The sequence below is a fragment of the Anabrus simplex genome, chromosome 1, assembly GCF_040414725.1.
Source record: "Anabrus simplex isolate iqAnaSimp1 chromosome 1, ASM4041472v1, whole genome shotgun sequence".
Classification (NCBI taxonomy): Eukaryota; Metazoa; Arthropoda; class Insecta; order Orthoptera; family Tettigoniidae; genus Anabrus; species Anabrus simplex.
The window spans coordinates 262,879,772-262,902,202 of record NC_090265.1 but is presented as its reverse complement, the minus strand read 5'-3'; the positions used below and the strand labels follow the sequence as shown (position 1 = coordinate 262,902,202).

At 39.7% G+C, this 22,431-nt stretch overlaps 1 protein-coding gene across 2 annotated transcripts in view; it reads left to right on the top strand.

The window, feature by feature from the left end:
- LOC136864748 (uncharacterized) overlaps positions 1 to 22,431 on the top strand; it is a 114,368-nt gene that overhangs the window by 70,913 nt on the left and 21,024 nt on the right. For both annotated transcript variants that reach the window (XM_067142115.2, XM_068226113.1), the window contains exons 3-5: positions 9,426 to 9,619; positions 9,839 to 10,075; positions 20,504 to 20,580. In XM_067142115.2, the coding sequence (XP_066998216.2) occupies positions 9,426 to 9,619; positions 9,839 to 10,075; positions 20,504 to 20,580 (508 nt within the window). The remainder of the gene's footprint in view (positions 1 to 9,425; positions 9,620 to 9,838; positions 10,076 to 20,503; positions 20,581 to 22,431) is intronic.

Below are 22,431 nucleotides of genomic sequence, written 5' to 3'. Positions count from 1 at the left end.
ACCAAGCGACTACTGCTCAGCCCGAAGGCCTGCAGATTGCGAAGTGTCGTGTGGTGAGCACGACGAATCCTCTCATCCGTTAATCTTGGCTTACTAGACCGGGTCCATCCCACAACCTTGATGGAATTTTCAACTTGCGAACTGGGAACTGTTTCAGAAAGGTCTTGATAACACCGTTCAGTGGATTCCCCCAATTCCATCCAATTATGAACGATTTGTGCGTGCTGTTAAAGTTAATGCCAAAAACTATATTCCACGTGGGTTTCGGAAGGAATACATCCCCGGATGGTCTCAAGAATGCAATGATTTGTGTGTTAAATATCAAGAATCTCATGATGATACAACAGCTGATGACCTTTTGAGAGCTCTCAATAAGAACAGAAGAGAAAAATGGCATAAAACAGTGGCAGAACGTAACTTTCCACATTCTAGTCGCAAAGCCTGGAACCTTATAAGAAAACTTGGTACAGATCCAAGGCTGTCAAGCACAGTCCCACGTGTGAATGCCAATGCTGTTGCATCCAGACTAATGAAGAATTCGAAAGCTAAAATTGACAAGGCACATATACGATTCGTGAGAAATGAATTGTACATAAAGAGATCCAATCTAACACCACATCCTGACTACTCAGGTGACTTCATCAATGAGGAACTTGATATAGCCTTGAATATGCTAAAGGTAAATAAAGCTGTTGGCTTTGATGGCGTATATCCAGAGTTTCTTAAAGCCATAGGACCTAAAACAAAATTGTGGCTCATTGAATTCTTCAGTGAAATTCTACGAACTGGAAGATTACCAAAGCTTTTCAAGCAGGCTGAGATAATTGCCATCTTGAAACCAGGCAAAGACGGAACCGATGCTTCTCACTACCAGCCAGTATCACTACTCAGCATGACCTATAAGCTACTAGAAAGGCTTATTCTAAATCGCATTCAAGAGGCCAATGATCAAACCATCCCTCTTGAACAAGGTGGCTTTAGGAAACATCGGAGCTGCTGCGACCAGGTTTTAACATTGACAACTCTAGTTGAAGCTGGATTTCAACGAGGTCTCCTATCAGCTGCAGTTTTTGTGGTCCTTACAGCAGCTTATGACACTGTGTGGAGTAATGGCTTGATGTCGAATTTTATTGAAATCATCCCATGTCAAAAGCTGGCGTTTCTAGTGAACAACATGCTCTCTGACAGACGCTTTAAGGTGTTTCTGAACGGACAATCTAGCAGATGGAGGACTCTAAACAATGGCCTACCTCAGGGATCAGTTCTGGCCCCCATTCTGTTTAACTTGTATATTCATGATATGCTAGACACTGACTCATTGAAAATCCAGTATGCAGATGACCTGGCGTTAGTCTTCCAGAGTAAAGGTCTTATGCACTGTGAGAATGTACTGACAAGTGATTTGACGAAATTGAATGACTACTTCCATAAATGGAGACTTCAACCTAACCCAAATAAAACTGAGGTTATTGCATTCCATCTAAATAACAAAGAAGCCCATAGGAAGCTACATGCGACTTTCGACGGAACCGAAGTACCGCATAACTACAATCCCAAATATCTAGGAATCACTCTGGATCGGTCCTTGACGTTCAAACAACAGTGCATCACGTTATCTAAGAAACTAGGCTCCAGAGTGAATCTACTCCGCAAGATTGCCGGAAGTAGCTGGGGTTCGGACGCAAACACCCTACGCACTGCTGCACTCGCTCTTGTATATTCTGCTGGTGAATACTGTGCTCCTGTATGGCAAAACAGCATTCGCACAACAAAGATTGATGTCCAGCTTAATGAAGCCATGAGAGTTATCACTGGTACTGTCATATCTACTCCCATTCAGTGGTTACCTGTCTTAGCTAATATTGCCCCACCAGATCTAAGGAGGAAAGCAGCTAGGGTAAACTTGCTCAAGAAGATCTCTTCTCATAAGAACTCTCCCTTGTACGATTCCCTACAACACCCACCAACAACTTGTCTGAAATCACGCAAACCACCCTGGACTGATTTTAAAAGTATCAGTTCTTTTGACATGACCTCTGAGTGGCGACAGTGTTGGCATTAACATCCACCCAACAACGTTCACTTGGTTCAAGATCCAACAAAGAAGGTTGAAGGATTCCAACACCCGCGTCAAACCTGGTCGAAGCTGAACCGAATTAGGATGGGTCAAGGGAGGTGTGGCTACATGTTGAAGAAATGGGGTTTCCGTTCATCTGCTGACTGCGACTGTGGAGTGGAGGAGCAGAAAATGGAACACATTGTTAAGGAGTGCCCACTTAGAGCATTTAACGGTAATCTGAGGCTTCTACACCAAGTAACTCCGAGTGCTCTGGACTGGTTGTCAGATTTGGACATTTCCATTTGATATTAGATTTTTTTGTGTACTTGTAAAATCATAGGATATATATATATATTGATTAATTTTCCCTTTTCCTTTGTCTTATAGTGCAGATGTTTTGGTCCGGATTGTGAGTCAATTACATCTGCTAGAAAGTGCATTAACTGTTCTACTTCTTGCTGGAATCTGTCCTCTTGCATTTCCTCTTCAAAAACTTAAATCAACTGGGAGAGTTGGCCGTGCGGTTAAGGGCGCGCGGCAGTGAGCTTGCATTCGGCAGATAGTGGGTTCGAATCCCACTGTCGGCAGCCCTGAAGATGGTTTTCCATGGTTTCCCATTTTTGCACCAGACAAATGCTGGGGCTGTCACTTAATTAAGGCCATGGCCGTTTCCTTCCAACTCCTAGGCCTTTCCTATCCTATTGTCGCCATAAGACCTATCTGTGTCGGAGTGACGTAAAGCCATTAGCAAAAAAAAAAACTTTAGTCCATTCTCCTAATTGTTGAAACGTACTTTCACCTGAAATATAATTCAAAGATATGTTAGTATCTGGAATCTTCATTTGATTGCTTGATTAATTTGGTATTTTGAACTACTGTAAGCTACTAGTCATTCTGTACTTGGCAGGATGTGCTTTGACTATATGCTGATTCAGTCCTTTGTGTTTTTTCCTACAGTACTGGCACAAAATCAAGAAATCAAAATCTTTAACTGAATGAACCAACTGCATGTGTGTCTGGTCTCGATTCTTAAACATTTTACTATACAACGCATTGGGGACTAAATCTTTATGAATATATTTTTCAATTAGTGTTGTTAGATTCAAGTCATTAAATGCCATTACTTCCAAGAGAAGGTCGCGTATTGAGGAATCGTAGATTTTACGTAAATTTTGCACACAGTAAATGAGCCAAGAATAACACAACGAGCAAAACATTTATTTTGGAAATTAATGTATGCGACCTACAGAAAGCGTTAAAGTTCATATATTTCAATTGGTGTGCTTGGCTACGCAGGACTGCGGCACATGCTGGGCTTACTCGTCGAGGGACTGCGCCACTTACTTCTTTCTTATTCCGTTAGTAATTACGTAGCATGTCGCAAAGATGACTTAGCGGCATTAAGAGAAATACTTCAATTCTTGAATTGATTGTGGGTCAATAAAGGCATTAGAATAAGATTGTTTTGATGAAAAGAAAGGTTAATCAGTATAACATGGGACACTATACATGAAAGCAAGTTATTCCTTATAGTTTCAGCAACATGGATGCTCATAGTGGAAATGTTGAAAGCGCAAACTGGTTCTACACCAACCACACCTAACGAAGAGAGGATAAGGGCAAGTGGAACATTTTAAGTCACCACTGTCAAAACAATACAGGATGCTCTAAGGCTGCCTGGTTTTGGGGCTAGTACTGACTCGGTACTAAGCATATTGCCACATGGGACGAAAACGAGGAGATGGTGGAGGTATGTCGGAGATTAAATTTTCAAGACGGTGTTGCCCTGCATCAAAATGATATCCAAATTCATTAATCGAACAGTGTCAGATAATCTACATCCAAAGCCTTTCCGTACTCTAAACCCGTATATATATAGTGGTTGACAGTAAGCTGTGGCATCAGAAGGGATCATCATTAGCTATACGGTATCTTCATTTGTGTAGATTTATGTCTAGAAAAGGAATCCAGAATGAGCACAGCTCTACCGGACTGTGTATTTTGCTTGAATATGCCATTAAACCATTCATTCACTTGTATAGATTCCATTTTTCTGGATTTAGTGCAACCAACAAGAATATTATCATGTAAAAACATGTCCTGTGTCACCATCTTACAGAGCACACCTTTTGACTCTCTTAAAATGATGCATGGGCCCCCATAAGTTCACCACTTGCGATAACTCTCGGCATTATGGTGTAACACCATAGAGTGCACTGCGGTGGTAACTGATTTTCCCCCCCTTTTAACGCCACTGTCTTTCCTGTATACATCTCCAGGCCCCATACACATCTCAAAGCTGAACCCACTGTGATCACTGTTACACACATTTTCAGGGCCATAAAACTCTATGACAGATTTAACTTCTACAAATATTTCTGCTACTGTCATGGTTTTACTTCTTTTTGGTCTGCTTTATTGCCATAACAGATGTTGTTTCCCGCAACACAGTACCATTTGGGTTCTTAAAGTTATGTACCCACGTGTGGCATGCTTCATGACAGATTTAACTTCTACAAATATTTCTGCTACTGTCATGGTTTTACTTCTTTTTGGTCTGCTTTATTGCCATAACAGATGTTGTTTTCCGCAACACAGTACCATTTGGGTTCTTAAAGTTATGTACCCACGTGTGGCATGCTTCAAACTCTGTGCATTGTTCTCCATGAACAAGTTGCGTAGCCGACTGCTGGATGGTCACATCGTGAATTATTTCTCTATTTTGATGGGCAAAATTTTTTCCCCCCTCCTTTCTGAAAGTACGTGCTCTTGCCCTCAGTTTGTCACAGCGTATCCCACTATTCTTTACATGCTTTTCCCACAAATATAAATCTCTTTTGCTTTTGACATGATGGAACATTTGTTTCACCAACGAAAACGAAACACTGGCCCCGCTTACCACTTCTCCAGTATTGAACACCCTTCGTTTTTAAGCATATATCAGCGTGGCCTCATCAGCTGTTGGACAGTGCGAGTTGCAGGTGACAAGTGAACCCAGCATACAGTGCAGTACTGCATAGCCGAGCACGCCAATTTAAACATAACCGTAATGCTTTCTGTAGGTCATACAAATTAATTTCCGAAAGAAATATTTTGGCCATTGTGGTATTCTTGGCTTATTTCATGTGTGTGCAAAATTTACGTAAGATTGGTGATTTCCCGGTAGGTGCCCTTGAAATTCACCACTTCTCCTCTACCAAGTAACAAAATCATTTTAAATATATAATTTGCTGGTCTTATAGAATCATCACTGAGGAGACGAACCCATTTCCTTCATTTTCGGAGCTGAACTCATTGCTCTTCAAACAGAAATGTTGAGGTTAAATGTCTACATTAGTTTCCAATAATAATGGCTGAGCATCTACATTAGTTTCCAATAATAATGGCTGAGCATTAAAGAGACTGCATATGAGAAAATTACAAAACAAAGAAGAAGAAAAAAAAAAAAAAGAAAAACCTAGGTCTGTATCAGCAACTCTGATTCTTAAACCAATGTTTTATGGTCTCAGTACATCAGTTAGATTAGAATAGTCCTGTAACATGACATTAGAATGGAGTACTTTGGATGAGACCTTCGAACAAAGCCCGACGTTGAAGTCTCGTCTCCCCTACTGGAATAATACGCTAGCTGCATCAGTAGAGCATACAAGTCAAATGGATTGTCCTAAAGGGCAGTGAATTATCTATACAGTTTGCCCACAATTTTAATACCTGAGAAAGCACATGGATATTATGTGCACGATATACCACCATATGAAATGCATAAACACTGCAATTTTCGTCAGGATGTCATGTCCTTTCTAGTATATCACTCAGAAAATATGAGACTCGAGTTTGAGGTGCGAACTCCGATCTGAAAATCCCTAGATGGTCTAATTAACATAAAGAAATGGAGGGAGTTCTCTCATCTATTAGAACTGTGGGTCTACCCAACGGTGTTATTTTCTGACTGGTTGTGTGTAATATCGATACCGGATAATGGAAATGAGCCTCTAGCAATATGTTCCTTTCAATGCGGTGACAGTGTTCTGTCTCTCGCCTTGCCTGGCTCGGCCAAAAATTCCACAGGCCAGCTGTTTACATTGTCCTCGCGTTCACTTTCACTCCCAACACAAGGGAACCAAGTTGGTCCAGTTAGCGAGACATCTCGTCGTTTTACCTTCAATCTAATTACCTTCCTCGGATGCCATTCTCATCAATAAAACACATCGGCTTTCACCTAGCCTAATTTATATCATCGGCACTGAATTAACGCTTCGCGCATATTATTCACTCATTTGGGGAGAGATTCATATTTCATCAACACTGCATTTAATTATCCATTATCCGCTTGAAAAGCTCGGCCCCACCTTTCAGCATACACAATCCATACGTATTATAGAAGAAAACGTCCTATCACTCGGGACAAAATATGTTAAAACTCGCGATCTTGTTAAAATATAAACATTGTCACACCTCACTTGTCATTTTGTGGTTTCTGCTTCACCATTCTTAATTCCTATAGGGGGATTACCTAACATTTACGTGAAGTGTCAAATACAAAGAGCTTTAGAATTTCTGGATGACTCATATTGGTTATAACTGATGATACATGGAGTGATTTTACGTGAATATTAAAAATCCCTTTAATTCCATAATGCTCCACAATTAATCAAATCTAGGCCCATAAATGTATCACGCACTAGTTCCCATATTAAAATAAGTAAAATACGGTTATCCAACCGTGAAGAAAAATCAATACAAACCCTATCAAGTAATTATTACCCTCCTTTTGAGAACAACAAAATCCTACTCTACATTTCTAAAAAATATTTACATTTTTACAGGAAATTGGACTTTCAAATATTTTGAGTGGTACTCATCTGTCTGGATCACACCCTCAGCTCACCTAGGAAGGCACATACAGTAGTTCAGCCGCACAATGCGACTACATCAGCAACATGAAGTCCCATGTTCGGCTGCAGTTGGATCGATGGTATGACGACTTGATTTCCCGAACAATGAGGGAAGCTCTCGACGTTCCACGGCGTGTTGAATAGGTACAGGCCTCCTGTACGTCGGTCCTCTTCTTCCTTGGGGAATGATGTCACTGGCACACAACACAATGAGAGGATCTGACTTGATTATGATTGTGATAAATGGCAACACATTATAACTACTACAATCAGAGAAACTCATTGACTTGAGCCCTCCAATAAGCAGCAATATTGTCTTGTAGCCTGCTGCTTCTCCTCGTTGCGTGTCTAATCCACTATTGGCAGTTAGGCCCCTAATTACACATGGTCGTAATTTCACTGTCATTAGATGTCTGAGACTATCATTACAAACGTAGTTTAACTCTGCCTAATTCAGCACTAGTTTTTCTGGGAACACAGATCAACTACTGCACTTGGTGTTGTTTAGCCGATACTTCCCTGGTCAGGTACATCGTCACTAAGCCACACTTTCTTCTAACAACTGACTATCCATTACTACACAGTTATTCGAGCTCCCGTGCTATTCCTTCCGCATTAATAGGTTCGTGAATTTATTTACACGATCGCACAGCGTACTATCTTTCCATTCACATTCTCTTTCACTCACGTATGATTTACTCGAGCATTTCACGTATTACATAATCGTCATAATTAGGATCAAATGCTGTACTCTGTTAATATCGACAAACTTTCACATCCATGAACCTTTAGTCATGGAAATCTGTCTTGTATTATGCGAATTACGTTATTTCTGTTCCTGAAACAGTTGAAGACAGTGTATTGGTAGTGGTGTTTTGCGGGGAAAAGAGCAAAGAAATAATATTTTCCAGGGTTGAATGCAATGTTAAATAATTATATCACTGACAGCATTTCAATTTCGTAGACACTATTTAAATAATTACTGACTGGTCACACTTTGTAGCACTGTAACAAAGAATACTATTACTGAAGAGTCAATCACAGCACGTACCACCTCACAATGCAACTGGTAGAATCGAAGTAAGATACTTGCTTTGGTTCACATCCCTATTTATAATGAAAGCGTGTCAGACTCGAGGGAGAGGGTAAGGCTCCTCCTTGCGAAAATTGCTTCGTTAATCCGAAGCTCCCAGGATCAGTTAAGATAGCAAATTAAAGCTTGATTACCCAAGTTTCCACTGATTGATTCACATCTTAATCGCTTCACGCATTTTCCTACAATCTTGAAAGCGTTCTTTGGTAGCCCAGTGAGGGAGGGGCTTGTGGCTTGGGGATCCTTTAGCTTCGTTCTCGTGAACAGCTTTCTCAAAATGGTCTGCACCTGTTAGGGTGTTTGTTTGCTGCGTATATGATGTCATTATAATCATGTAAAGCACTTCTTGGTGTCAAAAATTACCATAAAATTTGCTGCTTCTAATGAACCTTTAGTCATGGAAATCTGTCTTGTATTATGCGAATTACGTTATTTCTGTTCCTGAAACAGTTAAAGACAGTGTATTGGTAGTGGTGTTTCGCGGGAAAAAGAGCAAAGAAATATTTTCCAGGGTTGAATGCAATGTTTGTGACCTACTTAGCCCTCTCATCTTAACGTGGGTATTCTCTTCTCTGTTCCGCCAGAGTGAGAACGTTTTCACTTGCAGGAGAAAGTATGACTTGTTTATCGTGAGTATGCGTAACTAGAGTCTAGCCCATGGAACTGGCAGCGCGCGACTCGTATCCCGGGAAGAGTAACTTGGGTGCTAATTAACTTAGAAGAGTGCGTAAAACGGCATATTTTTTCGACAAGATACCATAGTATACCCTTTGTGATGTGATGAACGGTCACAGTACTATATAATACCCCTTGCTAATCTGGTAATCGTGATGTCATGAGAGAGACAGTTGACAAAAGAAGTTCAAATCATACCTTCATCTTTCCTTGATAATTTCAATTATTCACTGAATATTGAAATGCTTGTTTTTCAAAGAGTTTACAAATATTGTATACAGTACTAAAATCTTCTACACATCTGAAATAAGTTTATTTTCTGCAATTTTTTGATAAGTTAATGCAAAACTTATTGTAATATTTTTGAGATGTTTAATATATTTTTAAACATGTTACAGTTATAATTCTAGTAAGCATGTTAAGGTATCAAAATTACATACCAAATTTCATTGAGATACCTTAAAATGCTCTTTAGTTATGGGAGAAAATAAATGTAAAAATTTATAAGTTTAGAAAATGAGCACGAAACTTACTAACTCTCCTAATACATACTCTACTCCTTCCTACTGATATTTTCCCACCTCTTTCTCCATCCAGAACCTTTTGTTACATTTTGTGGCTTTTTGGGGGGAGTATAGAGTTTATAGTATGTACAGTTTTTTTTTATGTACTTGTGGTGATGAATTTCTCTTTCTCTTTGCAGATGTTGTACGGGATTATTACCACTGTTGTATTGTCCCATACTGCAATAATACTAGAGAATCCGTTCCTGGTAAACTGTTTGTAGATGTTCCAAAAAATTACAAGAGAAGAAAATTATGGTTTGAATCTATGGGAAGAAATATCTCAGAAGTTCCCCTCAACTTTGATGTATTTTGTTGTGAGGACCATTTTAATGTAAGTGTTAATATTGATTATTAGTTCATTCATTTTATTTTATTTTATTTTCCTAGGAACAGGTGTAGTCCAAGTATATACCATGTCAGTCCATCATTCCTGGTGTACAAACCCCCTAGTAAAAGGCGATATCCTAACCACTACAAAGTGTTCTCTACTTTTCAGTGAATTTCTTGTGAGATATGCACCATGCATTTGTAATTTATGCTATCTTTTCAGTTGGCAGAAGATGTAGAAAACTGGGATAGATTTCGGTTGATGGGAGAACCATTGAAACTGAAGAATAGTGCAGTTCCCAGAGTTTTCACTTCTCAGAATAGTCGGACATCGTATCCACCCACTCTGGAACTAAATGACCTGCAGTTCATTGAAAATATTCCAATGCCTTTTAGTGCTCTTCTACCATTCGATAATGATATAGATGATCTGGAATTTGCTGGGAATTCTAAATTTTTGGTGAGTTACACTTTCATAATCAATGTTCTTACCTGTGGAATAGTGCTTCTTATCAAAGTTTATTTTCATTATGTGGCTGTTTTATCTATCACTTCTTAAATGCCTACAGGATAATACTTATTCAGGACATCTCAGTGGTATATCATATATTTCCACCATAATAATGAAACAAATTTTCCACCACTGAAATTTCTGTTGCCTATATTGGTTACTTGCCAAGGCATTTATGGATGATCTTAAGCTGAATATAACAAAATAATTAGGTTTATATATTCAACACGATATCTATGCATACCTCAATTTCATACAAGAAATTCATCCTCCCAGCATTCTGTTGGCATCACGATTTCAGCAAGTGATTGTACGCCATTTCAAAATTATTACCCTGTGTAGGTAACAGGGATTATGCATCACCCGACCTAAGAATATTTTGTTTTTGTAATTACCTATACTGCAAGCTACGTGGACAAATAAAAAGTAAGTTACACTTCCAAGTTATGGCCATTTATGAAATCGCCTACACATTTGCAACATGGCTATGACAACATACAATGTAAGTTCACTTTTCTACATTGTCCCCAAGAGGCTGTAAACATTTCTCGGAAAAGTCAACTAACTTTTTGATTCCGGATGCATAGAAATCGCCTCCAGCACTGTGTAAACACCTGGAGAAGCTGCTTTCACCTCCTCATCGTTTCGGAATAGTCGTCCACTGAGATCCTTTTTCCTGGACTGTATAGAGGATGTTGCTATACCTCCCACTTGAATCGCTGCAGCAGCTCGGACGTTTGGTGAGCCATGTGAGGTGTTGCGTGTTGAGGTGTCCAGACTTAGTGCCATGCTATTATCATGTGTTCTGCAAGAATTTCACCTTGTTTTCTTGACATAGCAAAGCCCAAAAGCTATAATATTTTCATGTCTATTATAATTAAGGGCCGTTGAAGCAACAGTTTAAAATTTTTCTGTATTTTCATCCCACAAGAGCAGTAGTCTGCAGCATAAGACTCTGTGCCACCGGCTCGACTGATTATAGTGTATCCATTCTGTGCGCGGCTTCCTCACTGGAATGTCCAGGAGCACTACATTGCTTCTGTGGCGACATTCAATTTTGGAATGTTGCAGTAGAAAAGATCAGCTCATTTTTTGTATGTGGTTTCTTAACACCATGCGAAATGGAATATCAAAATGAGAGGCTGGTTTAGATATGGTAATTGTCTATACTTACCGTGTTAGTCTGGTTGTCCCTTGAGACTATCAACGAATACCGTAATCTTGTTTTTACCGGGTGAGTTGGCCGTGAGCTTGCATCCGGGAGACAGTGGGTTTGGACCCCACTGTCGGCAGCCCTGAAGATGGCTTTCTGTGGTTTCCCATTTTCACACCTTAGTTAATGCCACGGCTGCTTCCTTCCCATTCCTAGGCCTTTCCTCTACTATAGTCGCCATAAGACCTATCTGCGTCGGTGCCACGTAAAGCAAAATAGCAACAAAAAAATCTTGTTTTTGCTTTCAAATTTGAGCAAAATATGGTTATTTGTACAGTTAAGATAATAGGCTCTACTGGTCCATACAGTATATTTTACTCTAAATATCTTTTATTTTTCAGGTTTATTTTTAAGCTAGCTCTCTTACTCGGGACTGCTCATTTGATGTGAAGAAAGAGAAATACAGTACTATCATCTACTGTATACTTGGATTTACTTGGGTGTGTTCATACATGGTAGACAGTCATCGAACCACCTTGAAATACAATGTATAAATTTGGTGCTATATTTGGACAAACAAATTCAGAAAATGAGGTACGCCGATAAAACATCCTTTTCATTATCGTACCGTATAGAACAGAGTTGCTCAGCTGGACGCTTGTTGAGGCTAGCCCAGTGTGGCTGGGCAGCTTGACGGGCAGCTTACGTGTCAAGCATATGTCACAGTCAAGTGAGCGAGTGAACACATTCACACCGACAGAGGACTGCCATTCGATTGTGACTACAGAACTTGCCTCATTAGCATTTTCAACGAACTCTTGGAGTACAGCATAAGGAAAGACATGTAATTGCAAGAAAAACTGTTTTTTAAATATTCGTGTGTGATTTATACTGCGCTCAATATTGATAAACATAATCACTACAGTTACATAAGCTTCCAGTTTTTATTCATATTTCAAGATTCCCATGTTATTTTAAGGATTGAAATGGCTTTTTTTTATGACAACCTTGCTTACTGGAGTGTGTTATTTTGTAGTATTTGTTTTTCTTACAGTCGTGGAGAGGTGTTTAAAATTGGGAATACACATAACCTCTGTTGCTATCTTCGTAGTTATGGCCAAAAGAACTTCCGTAACCTCTTGTTCAGAACTTTTCTTACCTGACCAACAACTAGAAAATTTTTATAAGAATTGACATGTACTGCTCTAGCTGATAAAACATTAAACACCAAAAAAGTGGGCATTCCAGTTTCATTAATATTCAAATGAATGCATAACCTCTGTCCCACTGTGTTAAAATATGTCCAGTAAATCCAATACTCCATGCCGTGGATGCCATTCTTGGTCTGTTAACACACAAATTTCATTTGCTACAGTTTTATAAATATTTAGTTGTGTTAAGTAATCTGCATCTGAATGTGTGTGACCGTATTATGCATTTAGTAGATAAGGATTCCTTTTATTGCCAAGTAGAGACGCAGTTAAACCCATCTATCAAGGAACACCTTTGGTAGTTATTCGGCATAATCTGTGGTGTTAAACCACATCCTCAGACTGAATGTTCGCCGGTATAAGTGGTCCCCCCTCTACCAAATGTCAGTGGCCTTCTTGGAGGGCAGATGAGCGGGTAGAGGTCCAGGGCACCCTTTTGTTCTTGCGGTGGTAAACTACCCCTAAAGGTGGAAGAGCCTCTATATGGCCAATTGTATAGGATGCACAAGGCAAGGGGAAACAACTGCATTAAAGATCCATAGGATATCCCAAGAATAAGCATGCATGATGATATCTTCCCGAGTTAAATTAGTATCCAGAGGCCGGGCTGATTGGCTCAGACAGTTAAGGCGTTGGCCTTCTGACCCCAACTTGGCAGGTTCGATCCTGAATCAGTCTGTGCGGGACTAAATTCCGGCATCTCGAGGAAAACTGTAAAAGTAGTTAGTGGGATGTAAGGCCAGTAACGTTGTTATTAGTATCCAGAGGTTAAATAGTCCCCAACTTGGATCTCCAGAGGGGACAACGTAAGAGGATGCTAAGAAATAAAGCTTTTAGAATATGAACATAAAATGTACGATCACTGAAAAGGACTGGAAAATGTGAAGAAGGAAATGGATAGATTTGAGATTAATGTACTAGGACTAAATGAAATGAGATGGGCCAATGACTGGAGATTTCAGGAGTGGTGACCTCAGAATTATTTATTCAGGGGATGTAAAGGTAAGGGGAGGTGTTGCTTTTTGTATTAAAACAAAAACTAGCATATGAAGTTCAAAACTTATGGGAATTAGGTGAAAGAATTATCATGATCACACTAAAGACAGAGCGTAAGGATACAGTATTAATCCAGATTTACATGCCCACATCTGGACACTCTGATGATGAAGTTGAAAATGTATATGAACAGCTGAAGGAAGTATTAACCTGGATCCACCCAGCGTGCCGTCTACGGTGCTACAGGTACACTTACAGAAAATCGCATTCCTAAGGATTGTAATCTGAAATCTTCCACTACCAATGCAGAAAGAAAAACGGGGTACATATGATTACCTAAGGAGCTTGGAGGAAGGTGTTTCAGGTTTGCTGTTGGGTGGATAATTCAGTAGTAACCGTGGCATCTACGTATTATGGATTGCACCCTGAAGAACAGGTATCTCGTTATATGAAAGAAAAAGGACAGGCTGGAGGTGCAAAAGTCTGAGTGTCTCAGCCATACAGGATTTCTCAGTACAGAATGAGTATGGAGAGGTACTGATCGTATGGGTCGTAACTCGACATATTTGAGAGTCGGAATACAAGGAAAAAAGTGGTGGTGGGCAATATTTGCCTGGCTCATCGATGTAGGAATGCTTGCTTGATGATTATGATGATGATGATGATGATGATGATGCTTGTTGTTTAAAGGGGCCTAACTTTGAAGGTCATCGGCCCATGTAGGAATGCATAATGCATGAGGCCCATGTAGGAATGCATAATGCATGACAGCTGAAACACATGTCTGGAAAAGGCATTTCTCACCTTGATTTTTGATGAGCAATTGTCCAGACTTGTCTCACACTCTGCAAAGCTGCTTCCTTGTTCAGCAGATCTCGTTGTTTTGGACATAATGCAGTGCAGGAACTTCGGTACGATAGAATGCATCACTGGCCTTCTACAATTCCAGGAACGAAGAGAAGATGATGCGCATCAGAAAATTGCCTTGCTAGGCCTAGAACGCAGTGTACCAAGTGCAATGTAGGTTTATGTGTAGACTATTTTACTGATTATCATACGTGCAAAGGTAATAAATAGTGTGTACTTGCCCTTCAGAACATCACCATTAGCGCAGTACTCGTATGAACAGGTGACTTATCTTTGTACATATTGCTGCTGTAATTCTTCATACAGTCTGATTGCCTCATAATAAGTGATTTGAGGAGCTTGTGAGATTTTAGCATTATTAGTGCACTATGTCTTCTGGTATGGGCTAGAGCAATTTTGTTCCTTTCATTGATCCGTCTCAGCTTTATCTTTGGCTTTGACAAAATGAAAGTGACTTGAGGTATGAGTGATGCTAGTAATGCCAATCCTTATGCAGCCAGTCCCTGCAATGAATGGTGTGAAAATGTTGCTCATAAGATCGGTTGGTGCATGCATTTCAGTGGGCTTGGCAGACTGATATGTAATAGCAACTTCTGGCTCGGTGAGGAAAGCAACGGGAAACTACCTCACTCCTCATTTTCCTAGTACGCCTCTTCAGTGATGCCTATGCCATCTATGACAGCTGATGGAGCTGTTGAGGATCCAACCAGCCGTCGGGTTGAAGACTAAACATACATACACTATTTAAAATATAAATTCATTTCCTCATACAATTAACAACTCAGGACATTTACAACCCCTATAAAATCATCCCTAGCACCAAAAATCAAACATCTAGGTATTTTTAATAGTTGTGTGGAACAACATTATTTTTGTAATACAGTATATGCAAATATTGAAGGAAAACTTGTATACTGATGATTTACAAAAGAAAGTGTTGGATGAAAGCATATCAATAAGCCAAATGTGGATAACATCCAAATTCCCATATATGAAACAAAAGACAGCACTACCGCCCAGCATGCCATATATGGCATGGGCCTTTTCTCGGAAGTTACATGTCGAATAAATAAAATTAAAGCTTTTCTGGGATCTTCATATGCACATTATCCAACGCTAAAAGTTACAAGTACCGAGCTCGATGGCTGCAGTTGCTTAAGTGCGGCCAGTATCCAGTATTCGGGAGATAGTAGGTTCGAACCCCACTGTCGGCAGCCCTGAAAATGGTTTTCCGTGGTTTCCCTTAATTACCTTAATTAAGGCCACGGCCGCTTCCTTCCCACTTCTAGCCCTTTGCTGTCCCATCGTCGCCGTAAGACCTATCTGTGTCGGTGCGACATAAAACAACTAGCAAAAAAAAAGTTACTAGTTGATTCTCAAAAAATATCTTGGGCAGATCCAGGTTAATGAAATTTAAAGGTGATGATAAGCTAATCATCATAGGGGACTGGAATGCTGTAGTAGGTGAGGGTAGAGTTGGCAACTGTGTGAGGAAAGGATTGCCTTGCAAACAGGAATGAAAGAGGTGATTGGCTACAGTGAAACTCTGTTAAGAAGTTTTTCAGGGGACCACAAAAAAACTTCTTAAGCAGGAAACTTCTTAAAAGGGGTAATGCCTGTAAACTTGTTCTGTACTTTGAAATACATGTGAAACACACAGCCAACAGATTTCCTTGTTTGTGAACAATACTGAAATAGGCTGATAAGAGCTGCTAAAAGAATGCCAGAGTATAAATATTAGATTATCATGGCATGTATTTTTAGGGATAAAGTAAAATAATTGAACATACTGTATTATAAAAATACTTGATCAGAGGAGGGAAAATATTATATAAAACCTTGCACAAGAGATAAGAAATGCTAAAGAACACTCAAAGGGTAGATGGTAACCATACATTATGTAAATTCCATACTGCATTAGACATTAAATACATTTCCAAACACAAAAGTCTAGGCTCCTACTTGGAAAAGAAATTGTCCAGGGTTGACTTTTTCAGGTTTTTATTGCTTTCTTGAAGTACAGACCTCTCCATTTTCCACATTGCCTTCCATGTGTTCTGAGACACACTGACTGAACCTTCCATAAACTGCCTCAGTTTTTCAAGGCAGATGCTTGCCTCACTGCAAGATGGTCTTGGGGGATTCTCTTCCTCAACCTCCTCCTCCTCTTCTTCTTCAATATCCTCATCACCTGCCTGAATTTCCTTGCAGATCTCATCGATGGTCTGCTCCTCACATATCATCATTGGCAGTGAAGTCGTCGAAACTACTGGTAATCTCCATCTTCTGTATAGTTTTCCAGCACCCTGGCTCTTCATCACCAACTTCCATAACAGTGCTGTTGGTACCACCACTGAAGCCTGCTTTCTTGAAGCAATTTGCTATTATTACAGGCTGCACTGAATCCCATGATGAGGCAATGAAATGCATTGTGTCCAAAAGAGAGGGTTTGTAGGTGGGTTTTCCTGCTTCCATGCGTAGCAGCATACGGTGCACAACTGATTTTCGGTGCTTATGCTTCAATACCTTGGTCCATGGCAGTAGTACTGATGTAGTATTCGGTGGGAAAAATTCTACCTTCATGTTCCTTAAATGGGGCCACTCCTTGGGATGAGCAGGGCAGTGGTCCATAAACACCACAATCTTCCTGTTCTGGCTCCCCATTTTGGCATTTAATGCTTGTGTATACTGTACTGTTAAAATAAGGAATTTTTCATCCAAACTGACTTGTTGCTGGTGTACTTGCATGGTAAAGTCCTGACATTTTTGAAACACCATGGCTTCCTAGACTTCCCTATCATCAATAGAGGTAGTTTTTCAGTTCCTTCCATATTAGCACCAACCAATACCGTAACTCACAATTTACTTAATTTTCCCCCGTGGCAAGATTCTCCCTTCAAAACTAGAGATTTATCTGGGATAAGCTGGTAAAAAAGTGCTAATTCATCGAGATTAAAAACTTTGCAAGGTTTGCAACTGCTTATTTTAGCAGGCAGAACTGTTTCCTTCCACACTCCCCTTTCTTCCGCACTTACACTCTCTGCTTCACCACAAATTGTTTTGTAAACGATACTGGCTAGGTTTTTAAAGCAGTCCAGCCACCCGTTTGACGCGGTAAAAGGTACCCTTAATTTGCACGCAATTTCTTCGGCTTTCTCCTTCACAATAGTCCCGCTGAAAGGTATGTTTAAGCTTTGCTGCTGTTCAAACCATATTAGCAGAGCTTGTGCTACTTCATCATACTTTCCAGATTTAACATTCTTTCATTTTGTTGAAGTACTCCCTGCAGAAGCCAAGATTTCTTCTTTCTTCGCTATAATGCCATTCAAAGTAGACGGCGTCATCCCCAGCTCCTTTGCCAAAGCAGCATGGGAAAGTGTAGATGACTCAACTTTCCTTATAATCTCCACTTTGTCTTTAATTGTTAGTGCCTTTCGCTTGATCACTTTCCTCCCAAGTTCCGCTCATTTTCACTTAAAACGTTTGTACGTTGATATTACAAATACAACTAACTTCATTCACACTAATTACGACGCTACACTACGTTTGGCAATCCGTAGCTTAGGCTTACAAGACGAAAAGACAAGACATGTACTACAGTTTGTTATCATGTGCTTTCTATCTTCCTCACACACCCCCGACACCTGCTTCAAATTAATGGCAGCAAATGGGAAATCCGGCAAATTATTCTTATTCTTAGAGATTCTTAGAATCTATTCATAGGCCTATATTGCCCCTTCATTCCTACTGGTTGTCACGGCAATGGGTGCAGTTTCACACGTACCGCATGGACAAGCCGATATTAAGTTTGTTTTTCCTGTTTTAATCCTCTTCATGCTATAGGTCATGAAGAAAAGAAATGCAGGTTCAAAGTTGCAGAAATGAGTGCACGGGAAAGTAATGGGGTATTACGTGCGAGTGATAAAGGCGCAGTAGCAACACTAGCACATCTGAACGTAAAGGGCCGATTGCAGAAACGGTATTTAGGTGATGTCTACGGTTAAACAATGCCTAAGTATGGCTGCTACATTGCAGACACGTTAATTTTCACTTAGACACTATGTAAAATCGATGTTCAACCGGTCATGTTTAAACCCTGCCGAGAGCACTGTTTAACCTCAAATGAGAGGAGTAAATCACAATCAGAGGTTATGTACCATGAAATATGTAATTTGTATTATCATCTTGAGATGATTCCGAGAAGGAAGGTTAGTCCGACGGCCTCTTTGTGGATTGCCTGCTGCTAAATCGCAGCAATTCGTTTGACTTGCACGGGGAGATAGATCTTAAAATAAGGTTTTGCTTTTGCGAGAGACTTGTTTCTTGAGACTGACAAAATGAGATTACAGAATACCTGTAGAAATTTGTCTCTAGAGAACACATCTTTGTAGAACACCTGCTTACCCAATTGGTCTTCACTAAAATAACCCTGCATTTCTGCCTTACTGTTCATCCCCATGTTGATAATTACACCAGTAAATGCCTTCAGCTCTTCTAAAGTCACAGCTTTCCAAGAAATCATCTTGAGATGATTCCGAGAAGGAAGGTTAGTCCGACGGCCTCTTTGTGGACTGCCTGCTGCTAAATCGCAGCAATTCGTTTGACTTGCACGGGGAGATAGATCTTAAAATAAGGTTTTGCTTTTGCGAGAGACTTGTTTCTTGAGACTGCCAAAATGAGATTACAGAATACCTGTAGAAATTTGTCTCTAGAGAACACATCTTTGTAGAACACCTGCTTACCCAATTGGTCTTCACTAAAATAACCCTGCATTTCTGCCTTACTGTTCATCCCCATGTTGATAATTACACCAGTAAATGCCTTCAGCTCTTCTAAAGTCACAGCTTTCCAAGAAAACCAGATTGATCTCTTCTGAAGTGGAGTATTTTGCTGTATTTTCATTTCTGCAAATTTGTTTGTTTCATGGACAGTAGAGGTTAGCAACTGTTCAGTAAAAAATAGCTGCCAGTACTCTAATTTTATTTTAGGTCTATTGCCACAACTTATTAATCCATTGACTAACTTGTAAGGAAATTTGGATATCCTGCACCACCCGTTCTCCACGATCTCCAAGGTACGTTTGAAGTCAGCACTGTGTGACTGGGACCAGGACGAGTCATGATATCGCCTCCTCCATGATTTATTGCGACACTGATATCGTCACTTTAATCACGGATATATCACTTTCATCGCCAGATTCAAAATTTTCATCACTTTCATGGTCACTGTCGTCAAATTCAGCCAAAATAGATGCAAGAATCTCGGCTTCGCTCAGACTGTGCGCCGCAATGTTGCTTCACCGCGACTCCTTTCCATTGTCATGGAAACAAAGCGATTTTGTCGAGCAAAGAGAAACTAAAACCCTCCTATTTGGTTTCTTTTGGTTTCCGGAAGGGACCAGCACTTGCCAAATGAAGTACAAAAGCCCTGGCGTGCCAGGTAACCTAGCAACGAGCGGCAAAACTTTATGTCGACTGGGGGTCGACACATGAGCTACAACACTAAGTGATGGCTGTCGACCTCAGGTCAACGCATGAGTGAAAAGGGTTAAGTGTGTATTGAAAATAGTGCCCTTGAGCATGATGTGAAATGAGGATTGGAACAGCCCCCTAATTTCTATTTTTCACCTTCCTTTAAGGGTTTTGAAAGTGATACGGTAACAAAATAATTCCCTTTGTAGCTCCATTTGACAATGGGAGATGAAAATTGTTAGAATGCAGGTTCCTATCCTAATTTCACATAATTATCTTAAATTCTGTTTTATCATGCCCAATCATTATTAAGCTGATGCTTCTAATTAGAAATGGGCTGGAAATAATAGCTGCCCTCAGGACATTAATTCAAGCTCCACACAGTGTGTAGACTGACTTCAAAGAATCACCTAAAATTACATTCATCAGCAATAGCTCCTCCAATGTAAACCAGCTGAGGACAAGATTGTGAACTGCTTTGGTAAAGAGGCTTATCATGCCTGTTTTGGGTTGAGAGAATTGGCCTAAGTCCCAAGGGCATCTGCAATTTTCAGCTTAGTATTATTTAGTGCTATTAAAGTTCATCATTGCTTCTTGCTCAACAGTACAGATCATTAGACATTATCCCTAATTTTAGTTGGCATATGTGAATAGAACATAGTGTTATTACATGTTCCAGGGTTCGTCAGTGAAGGATGAAATCACCACAGAGGAACAAGACATTTTCTCTTCGTTGAATGAAGATGATGAGCAATGGTATGGAGCTTTATTTTGTGAATGTCCCTCTTGAGAATATTTGTTGTCTAGCCCTGACCAACATTGAGACTGTTAATGGTGAGCTACAAAGGTGGTGAACAATATAATAAATATAATAAGTTCACTCTAGTTAATACAATTCAAAGCTCTTATGTTGGAATATATTGCAAATTTACCACCATAATGTTCAAATTCCAATAAATCCTAATGTATGGTATTGTTAATTGTAAACCAAATAAATTGAATTTCAATAAAAGAAAAAAAAGAAAAGGAAGACAGATTTTTATGAAGCATCTAGGAGTTTTGTTTGAGACTTTTTAAAATTTTCAATGTAAGTATATTTACCATGTTTTGAATTTGTGGTGCAGGTTAAATCCATTCTTGTTACATTCAGTTATCCTTTTTGATACTATTAGTGTTGATTCATATTTGGTGCTTGGGACATCATTGACCATCTCCATAATGTGCAGAAACTGTCTGACCTGTATAATTTTGAAATATGTTGTAGTGGGTGTAATTGTATTTACTTCGGTCTAGGACTGTGATAGATGGCTCAAGTCTTGAAGTGAAGTTCTCTAACATTATCTTGAAGTGAATGGTAGGAAAACTCTGGGGAAAACGTACACTCAAGATAGCAGCTGCCATTGCTAGGATTCAAGCCTCAGGTCTGTAAACTGTATAACTCTGCTGTCCTTTTGTGGAATGGACTTCAACTGCTTTGCAACAAAAGTGGGTTTTGCTATGAGGCCCCTCCAGGAAGTAAGTTATGATGGACTATGAAAGGAAACAGGAACATTAGAAGATAACGACATGTATTTCTGTGGATTAAATGATATCATCACCTACTTCTGAACATATGCACCGCCCTTGCTTAAGCACTTTTAACCTGGCACCAACTTTTGGATGCCTGTGTCATAGAAGTCTGCTGCTTAAGACCTTAACCATGATGTAACCACCATCTGAAGCACAACGTAGTTGTCAAAACATTATCCTGACAGAATTCTCTTCAGTTGGAGGAAGAGATGGAAATTGCTGGGCATGAGGTCAGAGCTGTATGGGAGATTGTCAGAGATATCCCACCTGAATTGCTGCAGGAGAAGGTGTGTGTTCCTTGTTGTATGGGGCTATGCATTGTCATGCAAAAACATTATGCCTGCACTCATATTTCCACGTCTCGCTGTTCTGTATTGCACTCGGCACCTTCTGTAATGTGTCACAATAACCATGCGTACGTTTTAGAGGGAGACCATATGAGAGCGATCATGTTTACCTTCGCATAGATTCAACACAACTGCACCCACAGTTGGAATGAATCAGTGCATGGAGTCACAAGTGGGCATTGAGTGCAGTAGCAGTTGCTGATTTTTAGATAAATAGTTATTACAATTGAAAAGCCAACAGGAGAAATTATGGATGTCAATTGGAAGCAGTTTTTCAGGAGAAGCAATTGAAAGTTTGGAACGCTTTGTGATCTAAGCTTGGCTATGTATTGTGAAACTAATTGTACTACTAGTTGGGGTATAATATTGTCTCATAATATATAATACATTTAGGCATTTTTGTTGCATATTATGGTCGTAGTTTACATTTTGCAATTCCAAGTATACACTATTATTGGAAACAACAATGAGTGTCAAATATCAAGTACAATGAAATGATACACTGTATTGGCATGCCTTTAGTTCTCACTGCTGGACTGAATACTTGGTTTCTTCCTGTCACTATCATTTTGCTTTTTTGTCTTAGAAAATGGCAGTTTCATGTAGAAATTCTTTGCTGTTGGCCCACAAAAGTGCATCAAGTGTTGAAGGTCCCTGAATTTTTCAAGTGAGAGTGGGATGAAATCTGCAA